Source organism: Asparagus officinalis, chromosome 8 (genome assembly GCF_001876935.1).
Source record: "Asparagus officinalis chromosome 8, Aspof.V1, whole genome shotgun sequence".
Lineage (NCBI taxonomy): Eukaryota > Viridiplantae > Streptophyta > Magnoliopsida > Asparagales > Asparagaceae > Asparagus > Asparagus officinalis.
This window is the reverse complement of record NC_033801.1, coordinates 25544226-25561872: the sequence shown is the minus strand read 5'-3', so window position 1 is coordinate 25561872 and position 17647 is coordinate 25544226. Positions and strand designations below refer to the sequence as shown.

At 43.6% G+C, this 17647-nt stretch overlaps 1 protein-coding gene across 1 annotated transcript; it reads left to right on the top strand.

Annotated features, from left to right (window-relative positions):
* LOC109822881 lies at positions 11083 to 16436 on the top strand. The gene is made up of 7 exons (XM_020389142.1): positions 11083 to 11179; positions 11949 to 12058; positions 12361 to 14577; positions 14664 to 14858; positions 14938 to 15312; positions 15392 to 15547; positions 15624 to 16436. The coding sequence occupies exons 2-7, from the start codon at positions 11956 to 11958 to the stop codon at positions 16370 to 16372; spliced, it is 3795 nt and encodes a 1264-aa protein (XP_020244731.1). The 5' UTR covers positions 11083 to 11179; positions 11949 to 11955; the 3' UTR covers positions 16373 to 16436.

The window sequence follows — 17647 nt, the reverse complement described above, 5'->3', positions numbered from 1 at the left end:
GGCAACGGGAGGATGACGTGGCAGACGGATTCCGTCAACAGCGCAACGGTCGAATGTTAGTGGGGGTGGTGGCAAAAGGCCGACGTGGTCACATGGGTTCGGACGCCGGGCCCGCAAATTTTCTTATGTGAAGAGATGGGACCCACTACTATCTTTTCCTTTAGTAGGGGTTACAAATCGGGTGTCGGGTGACTAGGATTGTTCTAAAAGTGAACTGGAATCATGCTTTCTTTTCCTTTAGTTCGAAATGACGAAAATACCCTTCTCTGCAACCGTCACCACAGCTGCGCAGGGTGGGACCCACCGAAGGGAGGAGAGTGTGTTTTTATGGGAGTCGACCACCCTGGGTTGGTTTTGGGCCGTCGGGCTAAGGGTCCAACTATTCACACTTTCAAACAGTAACTTTGGGAGTGTGTGAGGACTAAGTTGCTCTTCTCCTAAACCATAACAAGCCAAGTCCATTCCAGAAACACCCTCGGCAACCCACTCCCAAAATTACTGTTTAGGAGTGGATATAGCAAACATGGTCGGAAATAGAGTGGGCGCAATTCGCAAATAGTAAATTTCTTTTTTTTTTTCCTTCTTCTTTTGTTTTTGAAGTGTGGTGAAGTCTTTATTTAGTTTAAGCACGGGAGATTCTACTTTGCTGTTTGTGTAGGGCGTTCCTTCATCACGAAGGTACGAAGAATTTGTATGGCGGATTTGGGAACTCGCTCCAAAAGTCAAACAATTGTCGCGCCCTCAATTTATGGATGTTTAAGATGCCGCAATTAAGATAAACCGCATTGACAAATGTTGTGGCAGTTAGGGAAGGTTCCACAAAATTTTTTGTTTAACTGAAAATAAAAATATATATAATATTATAAAACTATAACACTCAATAAAAATATAATTCACTACCTTTTGTTAGCTTTTCATATTTTTCCATAACTAAACAAAATTGAGTATTTTTACTAACAATTTACTTAAATAGACTAAATTCAAGTGGATCTTTAATTGTTTAGTGACTATGTAAGTAAGGATTATACTACAAATATTTTAAAACTGATGAAGTATTGCAAATTGAGAATGAACCAAAATGTACTTTTCAAAATATTAGAAGTGTGAAAATCGTCCTCACCTATGACATATAGCTACCAAGGTAGCAACGATATATTCAGTGTTGATTAAAGAACCAAATTAAAGTTTATTGTTAGCAATATGCAATTTTTTAATGGAAAATGTATTTTCAATACAATTCTAGATATTTGGTTGTAAACAAAATTTTGTGCAAAAGCTAAATATATAATTTGTAATGGCGAGAGTTTTGTGATGGGGTGGAATTACTTTTTATTTTTTTTAAGAGATGCAGCTTTTACTCCTTCTAAATCTGCTGCAACATTTACTATTTGGTAACTATAACCAGGAGCAATGGATCCAAAGCCTAGCTAAGAACGCAGTTGTGCTCCTAAACATTTACATCTCATGAAAAGTTATATAACTTTTGCATCCGCTCCTCTATAAATTCTAAAATTTGCATCCAATGCCTGCAAAACTATCTAAAAACACTAAAAAATTAATAATAATTTGAAGTAGCTAATTAAAAAGTAAACGCTCGTTTATATTTTCAACAATAAAATGTACTATTAACAACATTCACCTTAGATACTATAGTTGTATATCTGAAAGAGATAAACACATGTACAACATTAGCCGCGGCAGTGTAGACTGCAGCGGCCAAAGAGAAAACACTCGGTCAGTTATTTCGCCCCCGTTTCAACTGTGGTGCACTGAGACCCCTATAAATACCTCCCTACACACGAAATAAAGAACGTAGAGCATTTTTAGAGCAGAAAAGGCTTAAGCTTTTGGTGAATTAGAGCAAGAAAGAGAGTCTTCCTTCTTCACAAACGTCCTCAAGAAGCTTCTGGCGATTCCTAGAGATCTAAGCTCTGACTTGATCTTTAGAAGAGTGAACATCTTACATCGATAAGATATTCGCTTCAAATTCTTACTTCGATAAACGAAGGAAGAATCATTAAACCCCTCACGGTTCAATCAGAATCTGTGATTCGGTGGTCCACGAGTCAAAGCGCTCCCGGCACAGGCAAAGTCCCAAGCAAGCAGCGATCCAAACAACGATCCTGCGTTTGTTTCTAAGAAGTTGTAATTTTCATTTTGTTGTGTAAAAGAGGTCTTATAAAAAGACTATTCCTTTGAATTTATTGTAATCGACTGAAGATATAATGAATTCCACAACGAGAGTAACTTTTGACGCAAACAAACTAGCGACCACAGTGGGAGCCAACGGTCTCGCTGCCGAGACCGTCGTGTCGCAGCCAATCATCAAGATCCCGGTTGAATCCATGGTCGAATACGAATTCGACCAAACCAAGTTTGAGGAATATCTCTCATCATCCTCTTCAAGATCTTCATTGTCTCGCAAGTATAAGAGGATCTCACAATTGAGGAAGACTTACATGCCAAAGAAGGCTAAAAGTGAAGACTCTCGCCCAATCGTTGTTGAGGCCTTGCCTCGCAACATTATCCCGGCGACCCCCAAAGCCGGAACCTCTGCTCATAATGACTCTTATTTAGTTAAAGAGTCATCGAATCAAAGCCCACCGGCACTGACGAAGAGGGCTCGACAGAGACAACGTCAGCGCCGCGCTCGCCAAATGGTTAAGGCCTTGGAACAAACCGACGGAGTTCGTTATTATGCGGACTTAAAGTCGAGGAAACAACAAGTGGTTTGTTCAACTCAACGACAAACTACTCACGTTTCTGCACAACTCACGACGGAGGAATGGACTATTGTCAAAAAGACTCGTTCGACCCTCAAAGAACGTATACAAAAACGTCGTGCAAACGCTGCTCATGCCCAAGCTCTCCTACAACAAAGACGAGAAAGGAAGAAGGAAACGGTGGCCAAAGAACCACCGAAACTCCGCCAAGTTTGGATTCCAAAGTCTGGACTTATACAAAATCAGCATTCGGAGCCCGTTAAGACTTCATACCCGCAAGGGGGTGGTTCTAAACGTGTGACTCCTGACATAACCTTGGATCGCTCAAAGACAGAAATAAATTGTCCTGAGAATGCCAACAAGGTTTTACACCCCCAGAAGAAGACGCATTCACCAAATGATATCGTCATACCTGGGAGGTCATGCCAACAGACGATACGATTTTTTGGCCATCATACCGATGAATCGTATTATCAAGTTGGGGTTGTGAATAATTTTCGAAAGAGAGTTATTCGAGAAAGAAACTCTCATTGTTCCTGTGCGCGACTCGTTAAAGCAGCATTATCAGAATGTGACTGTTTCAAACGAGAAGTCATCCCACGAAGAGTCTCTGTATTGTCGAAGCCTAAACCGAGACATTTCCGCAAAAGAAAATCAGCTGCCCAAGATGATGAATTCCCTGAAGTCACCATCAACGTGGCTGATAAAAGGAAGTCTAAGCGGCATTCAAATGACTCAAATCCCGACTTTTCTCCAAGAGGAAAAGTCAATCCAAGAATTGCTCAAAGGATGTCTTGACTCCAATTAGGAGCCATCAGACACAGAGATTACAGGAGAATGCAAGAAGGAATGTCCTCGGAAGATGAATTCTCGGACACTTGTTCTGCAATCGCTTCTGATGATACAATGTCTAGCACGGGACAAACCAGAGAAGTACTCATGATCACCTCTGATCAATTTGCTCAAATGCTTCAAAAAGCTCTAACGAAGCAACGTGAAGAAATTAGAGCTGAGATGAAGACAGAAATGGAGTTAGCTATTCAACGAATGAGAGAATTGCTAACTCAACAACCTCAACCTCCTGAGTTCAGTCAGCGAGCTGAATCCAGCCGCCACACTCAGAATGTGGCAGATGATAGTGATCCAGAAGTGGATGAAGTCATCTTTGCTGATACACCTCCCAATAGCAATAACGCTAGGGGTGGTTTAACACACCCTCCCAATAACGATATTGGGGGTGGTTCAATGACACCTCTTACAGGGGTGGTCTAACTCATTCTCCTCAACGTCCTTCAAATGAAGACATAGACGATGACGAGAAAATGAAAGAGCTTGAAAATAAAATCAACGCTTTGATGACGGCTCAAGAAGTGAAAAAGACGGGTATTCCATGTCCCTATCCAAGAGAATGGAATTCAATACCGTACCCGGCAAAATTCAACATGATTAACTTCACACCGTTTGACGGGAAGAACTCGCCTATTCAGCACTTGATTTATTTCAAGTCTCATTTGAGTATGATCTCCGGAAATGAGGCTTTAATGGTCCGGTCATTCGTTGGCACCCTTCGCGGGTCGGCCTTCGATTGGTACCGACGGCTCAAGCCAGGGAGCATCAATTGCTGGGATGACATAGAAAATTTGTTCCTCAGATACTTCTTCGATGATGACACCGAAGTGTCAATCGGAACCCTTCTGGATGAAAAATAAAAAGACGGGGAGTCAGTCGATAATTTTGTCAAGCGCTTCCGTAACAAGGCAATGAATTGCAGAGATCCTGTTACAGAGGAGTTCATTCTACAAACATGCCACAATAATCTCTCTATCGATGTCCTGGAAGCTCTGGGGGTCGTACCATCCAAAACTTGGAAAGATTTGAAAATGCGCGGTGAACAAGCTGAACACTTTCTTAAAAAAAAAGCTTAGAGAAGCCAACCGACGACATCTGCAATCACTGGGAACGCGACTCCCGATCCGAGGTTTCAAAAGGAGTATTCTTTCGAAGATGATGAAGCTCCAGCCATCTTAGAATACCTCCTCGCCAATGACAAAATTGAGCTACCACCTATTAAAGATCAGGAGGAAGCTATAATGATTACGGATCCAAATTACTGTGCGTACCACAGAAGGGTTCTTCATCCCACCGAGATTTGCTTCGGACTCAAAAATAAAATCCAAGCATTAATTGACTCCGACGTCATAATGGCGAAACAAGCCGATTAAAGACGACCTTACTCCATTGGATACACGAGTATAAACTGTTTCCCCAACTCCATTGGGTACACGAGTATATACTGTTTCCCCACACTCCGAAGAGTATACGTGTATAAACTGCTCCTCGATACTCCAACAGGTATATGAGTCTAAACTATTTCCTTTCTTTCACGGGAAATTCCTGGAGAGCGCCATGCATAGTACTCTTAAGGATAACCTGATCATGCAGCTGAATATAATGATAGACCCAGTTTCACAAAGGAAGCTGGGGGTGGATGGTTCATGTAACGGAAAGTTCTCGAAAGAATGCTATATGTAATTTTCTTAGGGATAACCCGATCATTACAAACAAGGTGATAAACACTACATCCCCACGGTGATTTCCGAATACTCTTTTGTTGAGATGAGATTTGATCACTCCTTTAGATCAATCTTCCCTCACAAAACTCACATTTGGTCAAACCTTTAAACAGTTAGGACCAAAGCCAAAATCCCCTCTCGATTCGTTCCATGAACGAGAGGTCCACAAATTGAACGATCAAACTTTTAAACAGTTAGGATCGTCTCAAATTCCCATCTTGGTCAAACCTTTAAACAGTTAGGACCAAAGCCAAAATCCCCTCTCGATTCGTTCCATGAACGAGAGGTCCACAAATTGAACGATCAAACCTTTAAACAGTTAGGATCGTCTCAAATTCCCATCTTGGTCAAACCTTTAAACAGTTAGGACCAAAGCCAAAATCCCCTCTCGATTCGTTCCATGAACGAGAGGTCCACAAATTGAACGATCAAACCTTTAAACAGTTAGGATCGTCTCAAATTCCCATCTTGGTCAAACCTTTAAACAGTTAGGACCAAAGCCAAAATCCCCTCTCGATTCGTTCCATGAACGAGAGGTCCACAAATTGAACGATCAAACCTTTAAACAGTTAGGATCGTCTCAAATTCCCATCTTGGTCAAACCTTTAAACAGTTAGGACCAAAGCCAAAATCCCCTCTCGATTCGTTCCATGAACGAGAGGTCCACAAATTGAACGATCAAACCTTTAAACAGTTAGGATCGTCTCAAATTCCCATCTTGGTCAAACCTTTAAACAGTTAGGACCAAAGCCAAAATCCCCTCTCGATTCGTTCCATGAACGAGAGGTCTTCAAATTGAGCGATCAAACCTTTAAACAGTTAGGATCGTATCAAATTCCTATTTGGTCAAACCTTTAAACAGTTAGGACCAAAACCAAAATCCCCTCTCGATTCCTTCAATGAACGAGAGGTCCATAAATCGAGCGATCAAACCTTCCTACAGTTAGGATCCCCTCGAAACTCCCACCGAGTAGTTTGTGCAAATCAATAAACTCATTGTTATTTGCACCCTACTCTTATTCCTCACTTGGTCAAACCTTTAAACAGTTAGGACCAGAGCCAAAATCCCCTCTCGATTCCTTCAATGAACGAGAGGCCCACAAATCGAGCGATCAATTAGGATCATTTCAAAACTCTCACTAGGTAAACCTTACTATAGTTAGGACCACAACCAAAATCTCCTTTCGATTCATTTTACGAACGAAAGGTCCACTTTTGAACTGAATAACCAAACCTTATGACAGTTAGGATTATTCAAACCAGTCTAGATTTTCTAAGTGGAGATCCCACTTTGAATTTCTTTTGCACCAGGAGATAGAATATAAAATTCTTCCTCTCCGATTCCGGGTTCATCTCTACCAACAAACAAGAGACCAGGAGATAGAATATAAAATTCTTCCTCTCCATCATCGGGTTCATCTCTACCAACAAACAAGAGACCAGGAGATAGAATATAAAATTCTTCCTCTCCGATTCCGGGTTCATCTCTACCAACAAACAAGAGACCAGGAGATAGAATATAAAATTCTTCCTCTCCGATTTCGGGTTTATCTCTACCAACAAAAAAGAGACCATATTACTCCAATAGGTGCACGAGTCCTCCATCATCGGGTTCATCTCTACCAACAAACAAGAGACCAGGAGATAGAATATAAAATTCTTCCTCTCCAATTTCGGGTTTATCGAGTATAAACTATTTCTCCATTCTTCAACAACAGTTCTGATTCAAGACTTCGACGACGGCCACGTGATAAACGCAGCACCGGAGGAATCTTAGCTATTCTACAAAGCACTGAGTAGACTAAAAGATGAAGAAGTCAAGGATTGAAGCCATTCACAAACCGTTCTATGCAATTTCCTCAACGAAGTATTGGAGAGATTGCAAGGAAAGCTTATCATATCCAAAGTGTCCCAGACCCCTCTCTAAAAAATGATGAGTCTGAGATACTTTGGAGGGGGTATCTGTAGGTGTCAAAAATTGCTTACAGATGTCCAAACACCACTCAAAACAACATAGAAGAACGATATACACATCATCAGGCAGCACTGTGGCGCGGCAGCCAATGATGCCGCGGCTAAGGCGCGGCAACCCGCAGCCCATGTGCCACTAAGGCGCCGCCAGCCTAGGGTGCGCGGCTTAGGCGCTGACAATCTAACAGTGCCGCCGCAGTTAAAGAAGGATGTGGTGGCAGTTATAGCAGTTTATCGCATGTGTTTGAGTTACGTTGGCCGGGTATAGAAATAGAACGTCCCTCCTGTTTGACGTGGACAAGCAGTTAAACCACGAAAAGAGTGCGTTAAAGTTCGTTTGGCGGAGAGCGGTTTCAACACGATGGAACGTGCTATAACCACCTCTTTCGCCGCGGCAACCTATACTGCCCGCGCCAATAGCCACTGGCAGTGTAGACTGCCAGCGGCCAAAGAGAAACACTGGTCAGTTATTTTGCCCCCGTTTTCAACTGTGGTTGCACGCAGACCCCTTATAAATACCTCCCTACCACCGAAATAAAGAACGGAGAGCATTTTTTTAGAGCCAGAAAGGTTTAGCTTTTTGTGTGAATTAGAGCCAAGAAGAGAGTTCTTTTTCTTTCACAAACTTCCTAGTCCTTCAGAAGCTCTGCGATTTCCTTGAGAGATCTTAAGCTCGACTGACTTTTAGAGATGTGAACACTGTCATCGCATAAGATATCGGCTTCAAATTACTCGATGTAATACGAAGGAAGAATTCATTAAACCCCTCACGGTCATGCAAATGTCGGTGATCGTGGTTCCACGAGCTCAAACGCTCCCGGCACAGGCAAAGTCCACGCAAGCCAGCGTTGCCAAACAACGGATCCTGCCGTGTCTAAAAGTTGTAATCAGTGTGTGAAATAGGAGTCATAAAGACTATCCTGAGTTATGTAATCGACTGAAATATAATTGAAGTCCACACACGAGAGCCACTTGACGCAAACACCAATTCCTGCCAAAAGCTAAGGCAAAAACACTAAAAATGAAAAGAATGTGAAGTTACTAATTAAAAAGCTAAACGCTCGTATATGTCAACAATAAAACTGATGAACAACTCACCGTAAACTTAGATGATATTGGTGTGTGAAAGAGATTGAAAACACATGGTTACAACATTAGCCTCGCAAATAATCATATCTGAAAAAAAACGACACACATTGTACAAGTAAGGTCGTAAATATGTTGGCGTAATTACAATCGGTGTGGAGCGGGAAAAAAAGTGGCACATGTGCGGTGGATACGTGGTTGGAGTCAAAAAAAAAAAGGAGTGGGATGGGGATAGAATCACATAAAGGAAAATACAGCTATTAATAAAGTCATATTAAGAGTCATGTGCTAAGGGAGCTGATGAAGAATGAGTAATGGTAACACACAGTCCAATCTGCCCGACGAGCAACGGAAGCCCATACCCCGCCACGTTTACGTAAAATTATTTAAAATCTAAAAAAATATACAATAAAAAAAATACAGAAAATTAATAAAAAACAATATATATAATTAATTGAAATGACATAATACAAATATAAAATAAAAATAAAAAATTGCCGCGGCAATTAAAGAAGGATGTTGTGGCAGTTATAAGGCAGTTATTCGATGATGTTTTGAAGTCTACATGGCGGCGTATCAGAAATAGAATGTGTGCTGACGTGGACAAGCAGTTAAACCACGAAAAGAGTGGTTAAAGGTCGTGGGAGAGCGGTTTCAAGCACGATGGAACGTGCTGATAACCACCTCTTTGGCCGCGGCAACCTATACTGCCGCGCCAATAGCCACGGCAGTGTAGACTGCAGCGGCCAAAGAGAAAACACTCGGTCAGTTATTTTGCCCCCGTTTCAACTGTGGTGCACTGAGACCCCTATAAATACCTCCCTACACACGAAATAAAGAACGGAGAGCATTTTTAGAGCAGAAAAGGCTTAAGCTTTTGGTGAATTAGAGCAAGAAAGAGAGTCTTTCTTCTTCACAAACGTCCTCAAGAAGCTTCTGGCGATTCCTAGAGATCTAAGCTCTGACTTGATCTTTAGAAGAGTGAACATCTTACATCGATAAGATATTCGCTTCAAATTCTTACTTCGATAAACGAAGGAAGAATCATTAAACCCTTCACAGTTCAATCAGAATCTGTGATTTGGTGGTCCACGAGTCAAAGCGCTCCCGGCACAGGCAAAGTCCCACGCAAGCAGCGATCCAAACAACGATCCTGCGTTTGTTTCTAAGAAGTTGTAATTTTCATTTTGTTGTGTAAAAGAGGTCTTATAAAAAGACTATTCCTTTGAATTTATTGTAATCGACTGAAGATATAATGAATTCCACAACGAGAGCAACTTTTGACGCAAACACCAATGCCTGCAAAGCTATCTAAAAACACTAAAAAATTAATAATAATTTGAAGTAGCTAATTAAAAAGTAAACGCTCGTTTATATTTTCAACAATAAAATGTACTATTAACAACATTCACCTTAGATACTATAGTTGTATATCTGAAAGAGATAAACACATGTACAACATTAGCCTTGACAAATTAATCCATATCTGAAAAAAAAAACACACACATTTACAATTTAAGGGTCTTAAATGTATGTTGGGTTAAATACAATCGTTGAGGGGAAAAAAAACGTTGCACATGTGGTGGGATACTGTTTTTTTTATCAAAAAAAAAAAAGAGTTGGGATTGTGTATAGAATCACATAAAGAAAATACAGCATTAATTAAATGTGTATAGATTAGAGTCATTTTGCTAAGTGAGCTATTAAGAGATTGAGTAATTGTGAGACAACTAGGCATGTCCATCTGGCCCGAGCCGAGCAAAACCGAAGCCCGATTGCCCCGGGCCGGACCGGTTTTTTTTACTTTTTTAAAAAAAATTAATTTTTAAAAATCTTTTAAAATTTTAAAATATACATAAAAAATTACAGAAAATGCTAATAAAAAACAATAATATTATTAATAACTTGAAATGACATAAATTACAAATATAAAAAATTATAAAAATAAAAGATGATAAAAATAACTTCTTTATTAATAATTAGTAAATCCTTTACAAGTATAAATTTATTTCGGAATTTATCGCATCACAATAGATGAGTACATCCCAACTAGGTTGACACCTACTCACATATATCACTATCATTTGTAACTGTTTTCAAAATAATTCATTACAAATTTAAAGCTAAAAAATAAAAATTACAATTTGATGAATATTGTTTAATCTTTATATCTATCTGTTAATCTCAACTCTTCAAATTTATCTTCAATTCCAGCCATCCGATCGATGCCTTGCGTTCGCTTCTCGTACCTCCACAAATCTTGTAAGCACATCACCGCTTGTATAGTATACGGATCTAAGCATGTTCTGTGATCGTCGATCAAACGTCTTGCTGTGCTGAAGGCAGATTCCGAAGCTACTGTCGAAACCTGCACTGTTAGTAAGTCACGAACCATGGTGGAAAGTATAGGATATGAAACTGATCCATATACTCTCCACCATTGCAAAATATCTAAAGTATTTCCTTGACATTTAACTAAAGAAGCAGATAAATATTCATCTATTTTAGAAACCTCCAATGATGACGATCCATTTCTCCCCTAGTTTTGTCTTGTTCCTTTTTTTGGCCTCTTGTGCATGGTCCCCCCCTCCTTTATTTTGAATTTCAAGAGAGAACCCCACCCCCAAAACCGAATTCTTTCCCCCCATTTTCGGTTTTCTTTCTTCTTCCTCCCCCTCTTTCCTCCATTGATTTGCTCTTGAGAACCCTTCAATCCCTTAAAAGATTCGGGATTTTGACGGGTACCCATTTGCCGGAATCTTCTCCTCTTTCAAACGAGGGTCTTGGCCTCCATTTCCGAGCCCGAAGGAAAACTCCTTTGACTTGGTAAGTTTTTCTTCACAAACCCCTTATTTTCTTGCAAAGATCATGTCTTTATGCTTGTAATAGATAAGGGTTTATGGATGAAATAAGCATTTGGGGGGTTTTATTGCAAAAACCGAAACTATAGGGGTTTATTTGCAAAATTCGTGGGTCTGAAATTTTGGGGGCTCTTATGCAAACATGAACTGAAATTTGGGAGGCTTGGGTTCGTGTTTGTTTCTTCAAGAAATGGGGGTGCTTTGTGTAAGAGGGTTAAAGAACTGTTTGAGGGGTTTATTTGCAAAACAGTCCCTAAATATTTGGAGGGGCTTATTGTCAAAAGAGCCACGAATTTGGGGCTGAAATCCAAGAAGTTTAAACCCCCGACCCTTGATCGAATTTTTGGTAAAAGCATATGGATGCAAAACCAAAAGTTCATGGAGGGACTTTTATGTAAAATTGACCAAATTCTGCAAAAGGGCTTATTTGCAAAATTTGATCAAAATTATAGGGTACCGGGATGTTCGATGATCAAGTATGATGACCATAACCCGAGTCATACGTGTCCTTGACCTGAATTTGGCCTTGAGCACGAGGGGTATTTTGGGTATTTCACCAAAATTTTCCGCGAAATGACGATTATCGTTTCGCGTGCACGAAATTCGTAGGCTTAATTAGACTTTAACTACAAAATCCTATTTGTTATTAGGATTTCGAGTCCAAGTGCTTAATTTCCCTTCTTCCGATATTTCGTGTATATATATCGTACCTGATGTACTGCTCTTCATTGCAGATTCACGATGTCTCCCCGTCGGTCTCGTCTTTCCGGGAGTCACCCTTGCTCGCAGCATGGCGTGGAGGAGGCTCCTACGACATCATCTCCAGTGACCTCTTGCTTTGGGGGTAAGAATCTTATATATATTTTTTTCTTTTATCCCGGATTGACCTCTCGCGGGTCATGACGGAAGAACCGATACCCCTCCCGCGGGGGTTAAGGTTTCGGACTTGCTTTGCTTAGCCAATTCAAGTCCTCGGTTATATTGGGGCGATCTCGTGTTGCCTTACACCTTATAGGTCGGTATATGTTATCACGGTGTCTACGTGATGACGCATACCGTTCTCCCGGTGTAGGGCACTCGAAATCGAATAATCTCGTCTTGCGTTTATGACATGGATTTTCTGACTCCATCTTTGCTTTGTTGCAGTTGAGTTTCCCGGGGGTAGTCTCCCTCATCATGCCCCTACCGGTTGTAGTAGGGAAGTGTTTTCTTCGGCTTCTGCCAGGCAGATCATCGATCCCCTTCCGCAGTTCGACAGAGATCGCTCAGACGAGTTCTGTCGCTTGATAAAGGATGGAGGGCGTCACTGTTTACGCCAACTTATCACCGATGCTCCTCTCACCGCAGACGCCACTTCTACTGAAGCTTTAAAGAAGCCGGGTTTTCTATTCGGGGATCGCACCGAAGATCCTGCCGCGCTGACTCTTGCTGAGGAGCACTGGCTTACCCTTGACGAGGGAGCTCTTTTATATATCCCCTCTATTCCTCGCCAGTGCTCTTTTACTGACTTGGAGAAACAGGCTGTGGGGCGACAGATGTCCTGGCCTCTTACCAATGCTGTTACACACGTTCAGTGCGGATACATTTCTCATCACAAGAGTCCCGGTTCTCTGGGGTATCAATCCATTTGTGGCCTTCGACCCGGGATCATGGGTCTTGACACTGCACCTCCAGGCGAGGTATCGGCGGCCGCTCTCACCGTGAGGAATCGTTTAGCTCATCTGGGAAGACAATTACCTCGACTGGATTACCGATGTTATGGTTGGGCTTCCTCACTGGCTAAGGGATGGTGGACCCGTTTGACCAGTTATGTTCTGGGACGCTGGGAGAGAGACTTGAAGGGTAGTGGATTATATACGCCCATACGGGCTACTATGTATGGACTTCCCGTTAGCTGCCGTCACTTCTTGGCATTGCTCGAGACATATATGCCTGATAGTAATACCTTCTTGACCAGTGGCGGAGAGCTAGGGTTGGCTCTTCATGAGATGCACCAGGTTTCCGGGCTTTCGATGGGAGATTGCCCGTATCAGGAATACTTCCCTTCTAACCAACAGTTGGAGTGTTTGAAGAAGGATACTCCCGATGTGTATGACACTCTCTGGGACCTCACCTGTCATTATCACACCTGTTTGCTCCAGAGTTCTCCTCCAGCGAAGACGAAGAGGAAGATCAGCTTGAAGCAGTTTGCTGTTTACCTGTTTCCTAACTTGGAGGATGATTCCGAGGAGTCCATACATGAGTTAGGCGTTTTGACCCCTGCCGCTATTAATGAGCTGATGGAGAAGAATGAAACTCATTCTTATACCATTGCTAGTGCCGAGGGGGCTTTTCCGGCCGGGACTAAGTTTCGATCGTTCCTCTATCATGCCCAGAAGTCTATCGATCCTCGGTCTCTGTTAGCTGGCTACCTTGCTCTTTGGCTGAAGAAGTGTGTTGTTCCATATCAGTCTTCAGACGCTCTACCCCTCGAGGTGCTCTTCCCTGCGGTCCAGCTAGCTTATGGGAGGGAGCTTTCTCTGCTTCCAGCGATGGTTGCCAGCATCCATTGCGGGCTTAGGGGTGTAGTTCGTGTTCTTACCCAAGTGGGTTCTAAACCCTCGACTGAGCTTACCTGCCCGAAGGTTGAGCTGCCCTACGCTTATTTGATGGCGTGGTTCGTTCTTCACCGTCCGGACTTGATGTCGGCGCCCAGCGCCGTTGATGTTCCCGTTCCTTTCCTACAGCTGTTGGAGGAGAGTAGATGGGTTGGGAAGAAATTTGAAGATGTACAAAAAGAACTTCGAGTTCGCAGGAACTGGGAGTTCTTCAAATGCTTCCCTCGCTTTTCGGGACGTTATGGCGAGGAGTTGACTGATATGGAGAAACCCCGAACTAACCGGACTGCTCTCGACGTCGGTTGTTTCCGCTGGTTGGTGAACATCCGAGTCGGGTATCTTGTTCTCCGGGTGAAGGACCGCTGCCACATAGAGCCTTACCTTCCCTGCCGTTTCGCACGTCAGTTTGGCTATGACCAACTATACGTTGGGAATCCGAGTCGTAGTTTGCGTGTTGAGGGAGGACTCGTTGACGGCGTACGGGCGTGGTTATGGACCATGGTTGGCTGCACCGGGGCTCAGTTTGCTCTTCCCTCCTATAAACGCAAGCCGATGATTACCTTCCTCAGCTGTAAATGGTTCCTCTCTGCCGATGAATCCATAAGTGTGAGGAGTCTTTCGGAACTAGAATCCGATCACTTGGTTCAATCTGCTATGATGGCTGCTCGCAGGGCTGAGCCTGCTCAGAGACAGAGGAAGAAGTCCACCGGAATTCCCGAAGGGGAGTATGCAGATATAGATACCGACCAAGCAGAACTTGATACAGGTTTGTCATGCTCTTTGATCCTCTTTCTCGACTTCAATTGGTATTGGCGAAAGATCTGGTTCATGAGATGATTCTTGTTGTTTCAGGTGGGGTAGCCGACGACCATGGGTCGCTCGCTTCCCGTCGTGCGAAATCCAAGTTTGGTGGCCAAACTTCGCATGACCGCCCCGTTGGTTCTATGAGGGGTGATCCTTCGAAAAGGAAAAAGATTGCCCATAAACCTCATGTTGATCAGCGCTCCCATGGGGTAGATTCAGGAGGCTTTGCCGACGGGGAGGAAGGTAACATTTTGTTGTACCCACTTTTATTGCTTTAAGATGATTTACCTTCCGGGATCCCTGATCCTGTTTCATAATTCAGGGTTCTTCGAGGAGGGCGAGCTTCCACCAGGTCCGGTATTCTCTGGGGCTGACAACATGGACTGCTTCATGCAGCAGGTGTGCGACGCCCTTCGTGATGGCTCCCTGGGCATTGATCTGAACATCGATCTTGGGCAGGCAGATGGTGTTGATCCCACCGGTTCATTTTCAGATATACCTACATCCGGTGCTGCAGGTGTTGCGACAGAAGGGCCAGACGGGGATGGGGCCTCCCCTATTGCAGATTTCGAAGAGCAGGGATATGTTCCTGCACCGGTCTTCCCGAGACCTGACTCTGGACTGTTAGCCGATATGTTAGCTGAACAAGCTCCCACCGGGACTGTGAGACCACTCTTTGAGAGTGATTCATCCACAGGTATATATCCAATTTCCTCTCTTCTTTGCTTGTCTCAGTCTCCATTTTGACTAATAAAGAAGTGCAACTATATGACCAGGCGCTGTACCTGATTCTGCTATAGCTTCGGGTGTTTTCCCGCCTTCGCCTAATACGACTGACTTGCCCACGAGGGTTGATATACCTTCCATGAGCATTCCTGTCGTTACTTCGGAGCCTGTCGAACCCCAACCCGAGGGGATTTCCGCCGGTATAGGTATACCTCGAATTTCCCTTAGGGTCTTTTCGATTGTATTTAATAGTTTCTTGACCTCCCATACTGCTGCTTGCAGGTTCTCGACCGTCTCTATATGAGCAGGTCCATGCTCTCTTGGCCGATACCAATCCAGATGGGGATGTCTTCCGCACTGACCTCGGCTTCTTTACTGCCTTTTATAACGGCGTGATTGATAAGCTTCTGCACAGAGGGTCTTCTTTTGATCAGTTCAGGCGTTCCTTCTCCCGTCACATGATGATGATGAGGGAAGAGGGATATCCGGATTTGGCCGATTCCTTTACAGCTGATTTCGCTGCCCTGGAGTCAGAGATTCGAGAGCTGAGGGAGTTGAAGGCTGGTGGAGCTCCCTCTTTTGCATCTTCTCAGGTGGAGGATAGGTTGACGCAGTGGCATGAACTGCGATCTTCCGTTGGCAGCGAGCTTCGATCACGTGAGCGCACTGTCGAGCAGCTGATGGCCTCTCTGGCGAGGAAAGACACCAGCAGAGCTGAGTTAGTGAGCTCCTTAGATTCCACTCGTGCAGAGATAGCTAGACTGAAGGAGGCCTTGGAACGCGCCGAAGAATCTGCCGCTACCATTTCTGAGGAACTGGTTGGGTTGGAGCGTTCTCGTGAATGGACACTCGACAGGCTGGGATCAGTGCAGGAGGGGTTGATGAAGCTACGACACGAAGCCGCAGAGGTTCTCAACAGTTCCGAAGATTCTGTCCGAGCTAGCCTGCAGGCGGAGTTCGAGCAGGACTATATGGACAGGCTCTCTGGTTTAGAGTCTCATATTCTTAGCCGTCGGTTGCCTTCGGACTAACGAGCTTTTGTTGTATGCTTTTGACTTGATTTATTAATAGAAAATCCGCATTTGCTTCTTTTGTGTTTTCTCTGTATCTCTTCCGAATGACAGATTTATGGGATTTTTGGCAAACCCCCAGCCATCAACGGGTTTGAGGTGCCTTTACCGATTACCGTTTGAATCGGGCTAGCATGCGGATTGTCGAAATCCGTTCCGCATGTAACGTTGTGCTGAGAGAGTAAACTCTCTGAGGCTTTGTGCTATGATCTTGAATACATAGGCTTCGTCTTTCTCACGGGAATAGACTACCCGGCAACGCGTGTTAGGCGTTGACTTTGGGGTTTTTGGCAAACCCCCAGCCTTCAACGGGTTTGATGTGCCTTTACCGATCACCGTTTGAATCGGGCTAGCATGCGGATTATCGAAATCCGTTCCGTATGTAACGTTGTGCTAAAGGAATGAACTCCCTTAGACTTGCTGCTACGACTTCGAATACGTAGACTTTGCCCTTGTTACGGGAATAGGCTACCCGGCAACACGTGTTAGGTGTTGACTTATCCCTACTTAGGATTCGGGATAAAATTCCCCACGCACCAAGTGCGCGGATTGGAAGTTGAAAGTTGTGTCAAAATAGGAGAGGAAGAATTTTATATTCTATCTCCCGCTGGAAAGGAAACTTGAGGTGGGATTCCCCACCCCCAGTATCTGGAAGGATGAACTGGGAATGGGATCTCCACTCCGAGCACCCGGAATGATGAACTGGGAGTGGGGTCGCCACTCCGAGCATCGGAAAGGTCCGAGGAGAGGAAGAATTTTATATTCTATCTCCCGCTGGAAAGGAAACTTGAGGTGGGATTCCCCACCCCCAGTATCTGGAAGGATGAACTGGGAATGGGATCTCCACTCCGAGCACCCGGAATGATGAACTGGGAGTGGGGTCGCCACTCCGAGCATCGGAAAGGTCCGAGGAGAGGAAGAATTTTATATTCTATCTCCCGGTGGAAAGGAAACTCGAGGTGGCACACCCCCAGAATCCGAAAGGCTCAAACGACCCTAACTGTCGTAAGGTTTGGTCATTTGACTCTGAAGAGGAAGAATTTTATATTCTATCTTCAGCTGGAAAGGAAACTCGAGGTGGCACACCCCCAGAATCCGAAAGGCTCAAACGACCCTAACTGTCGTAAGGTTTGGTCATTTGACTCTGAAGAGGAAGAATTTTATATTCTATCTTCAGAACTGGAGAGGAAGAATTTTATATTCTATCTCCAGCAAAAGAGGGAAACTCGAGGTGGG

What these genes read in the sequence shown, in the direction of transcription:
- LOC109822881 (XM_020389142.1), top strand. Translation starts at nt 11,956, where the DNA reads ATGTCTCCCCGTCGGTCTCGTCTTTCCGGGAGTCACCCTTGCTCGCAG. An exon ending in CCAAGCAGAACTTGATACAG is followed by an intron (nt 14,578 to 14,663) that starts GTTTGTCATGCT and finishes TTGTTGTTTCAG; the next exon opens with GTGGGGTAGCCGACGACCAT. An exon ending in GGGGATTTCCGCCGGTATAG is followed by an intron (nt 15,548 to 15,623) that starts GTATACCTCGAA and finishes TGCTGCTTGCAG; the next exon opens with GTTCTCGACCGTCTCTATAT.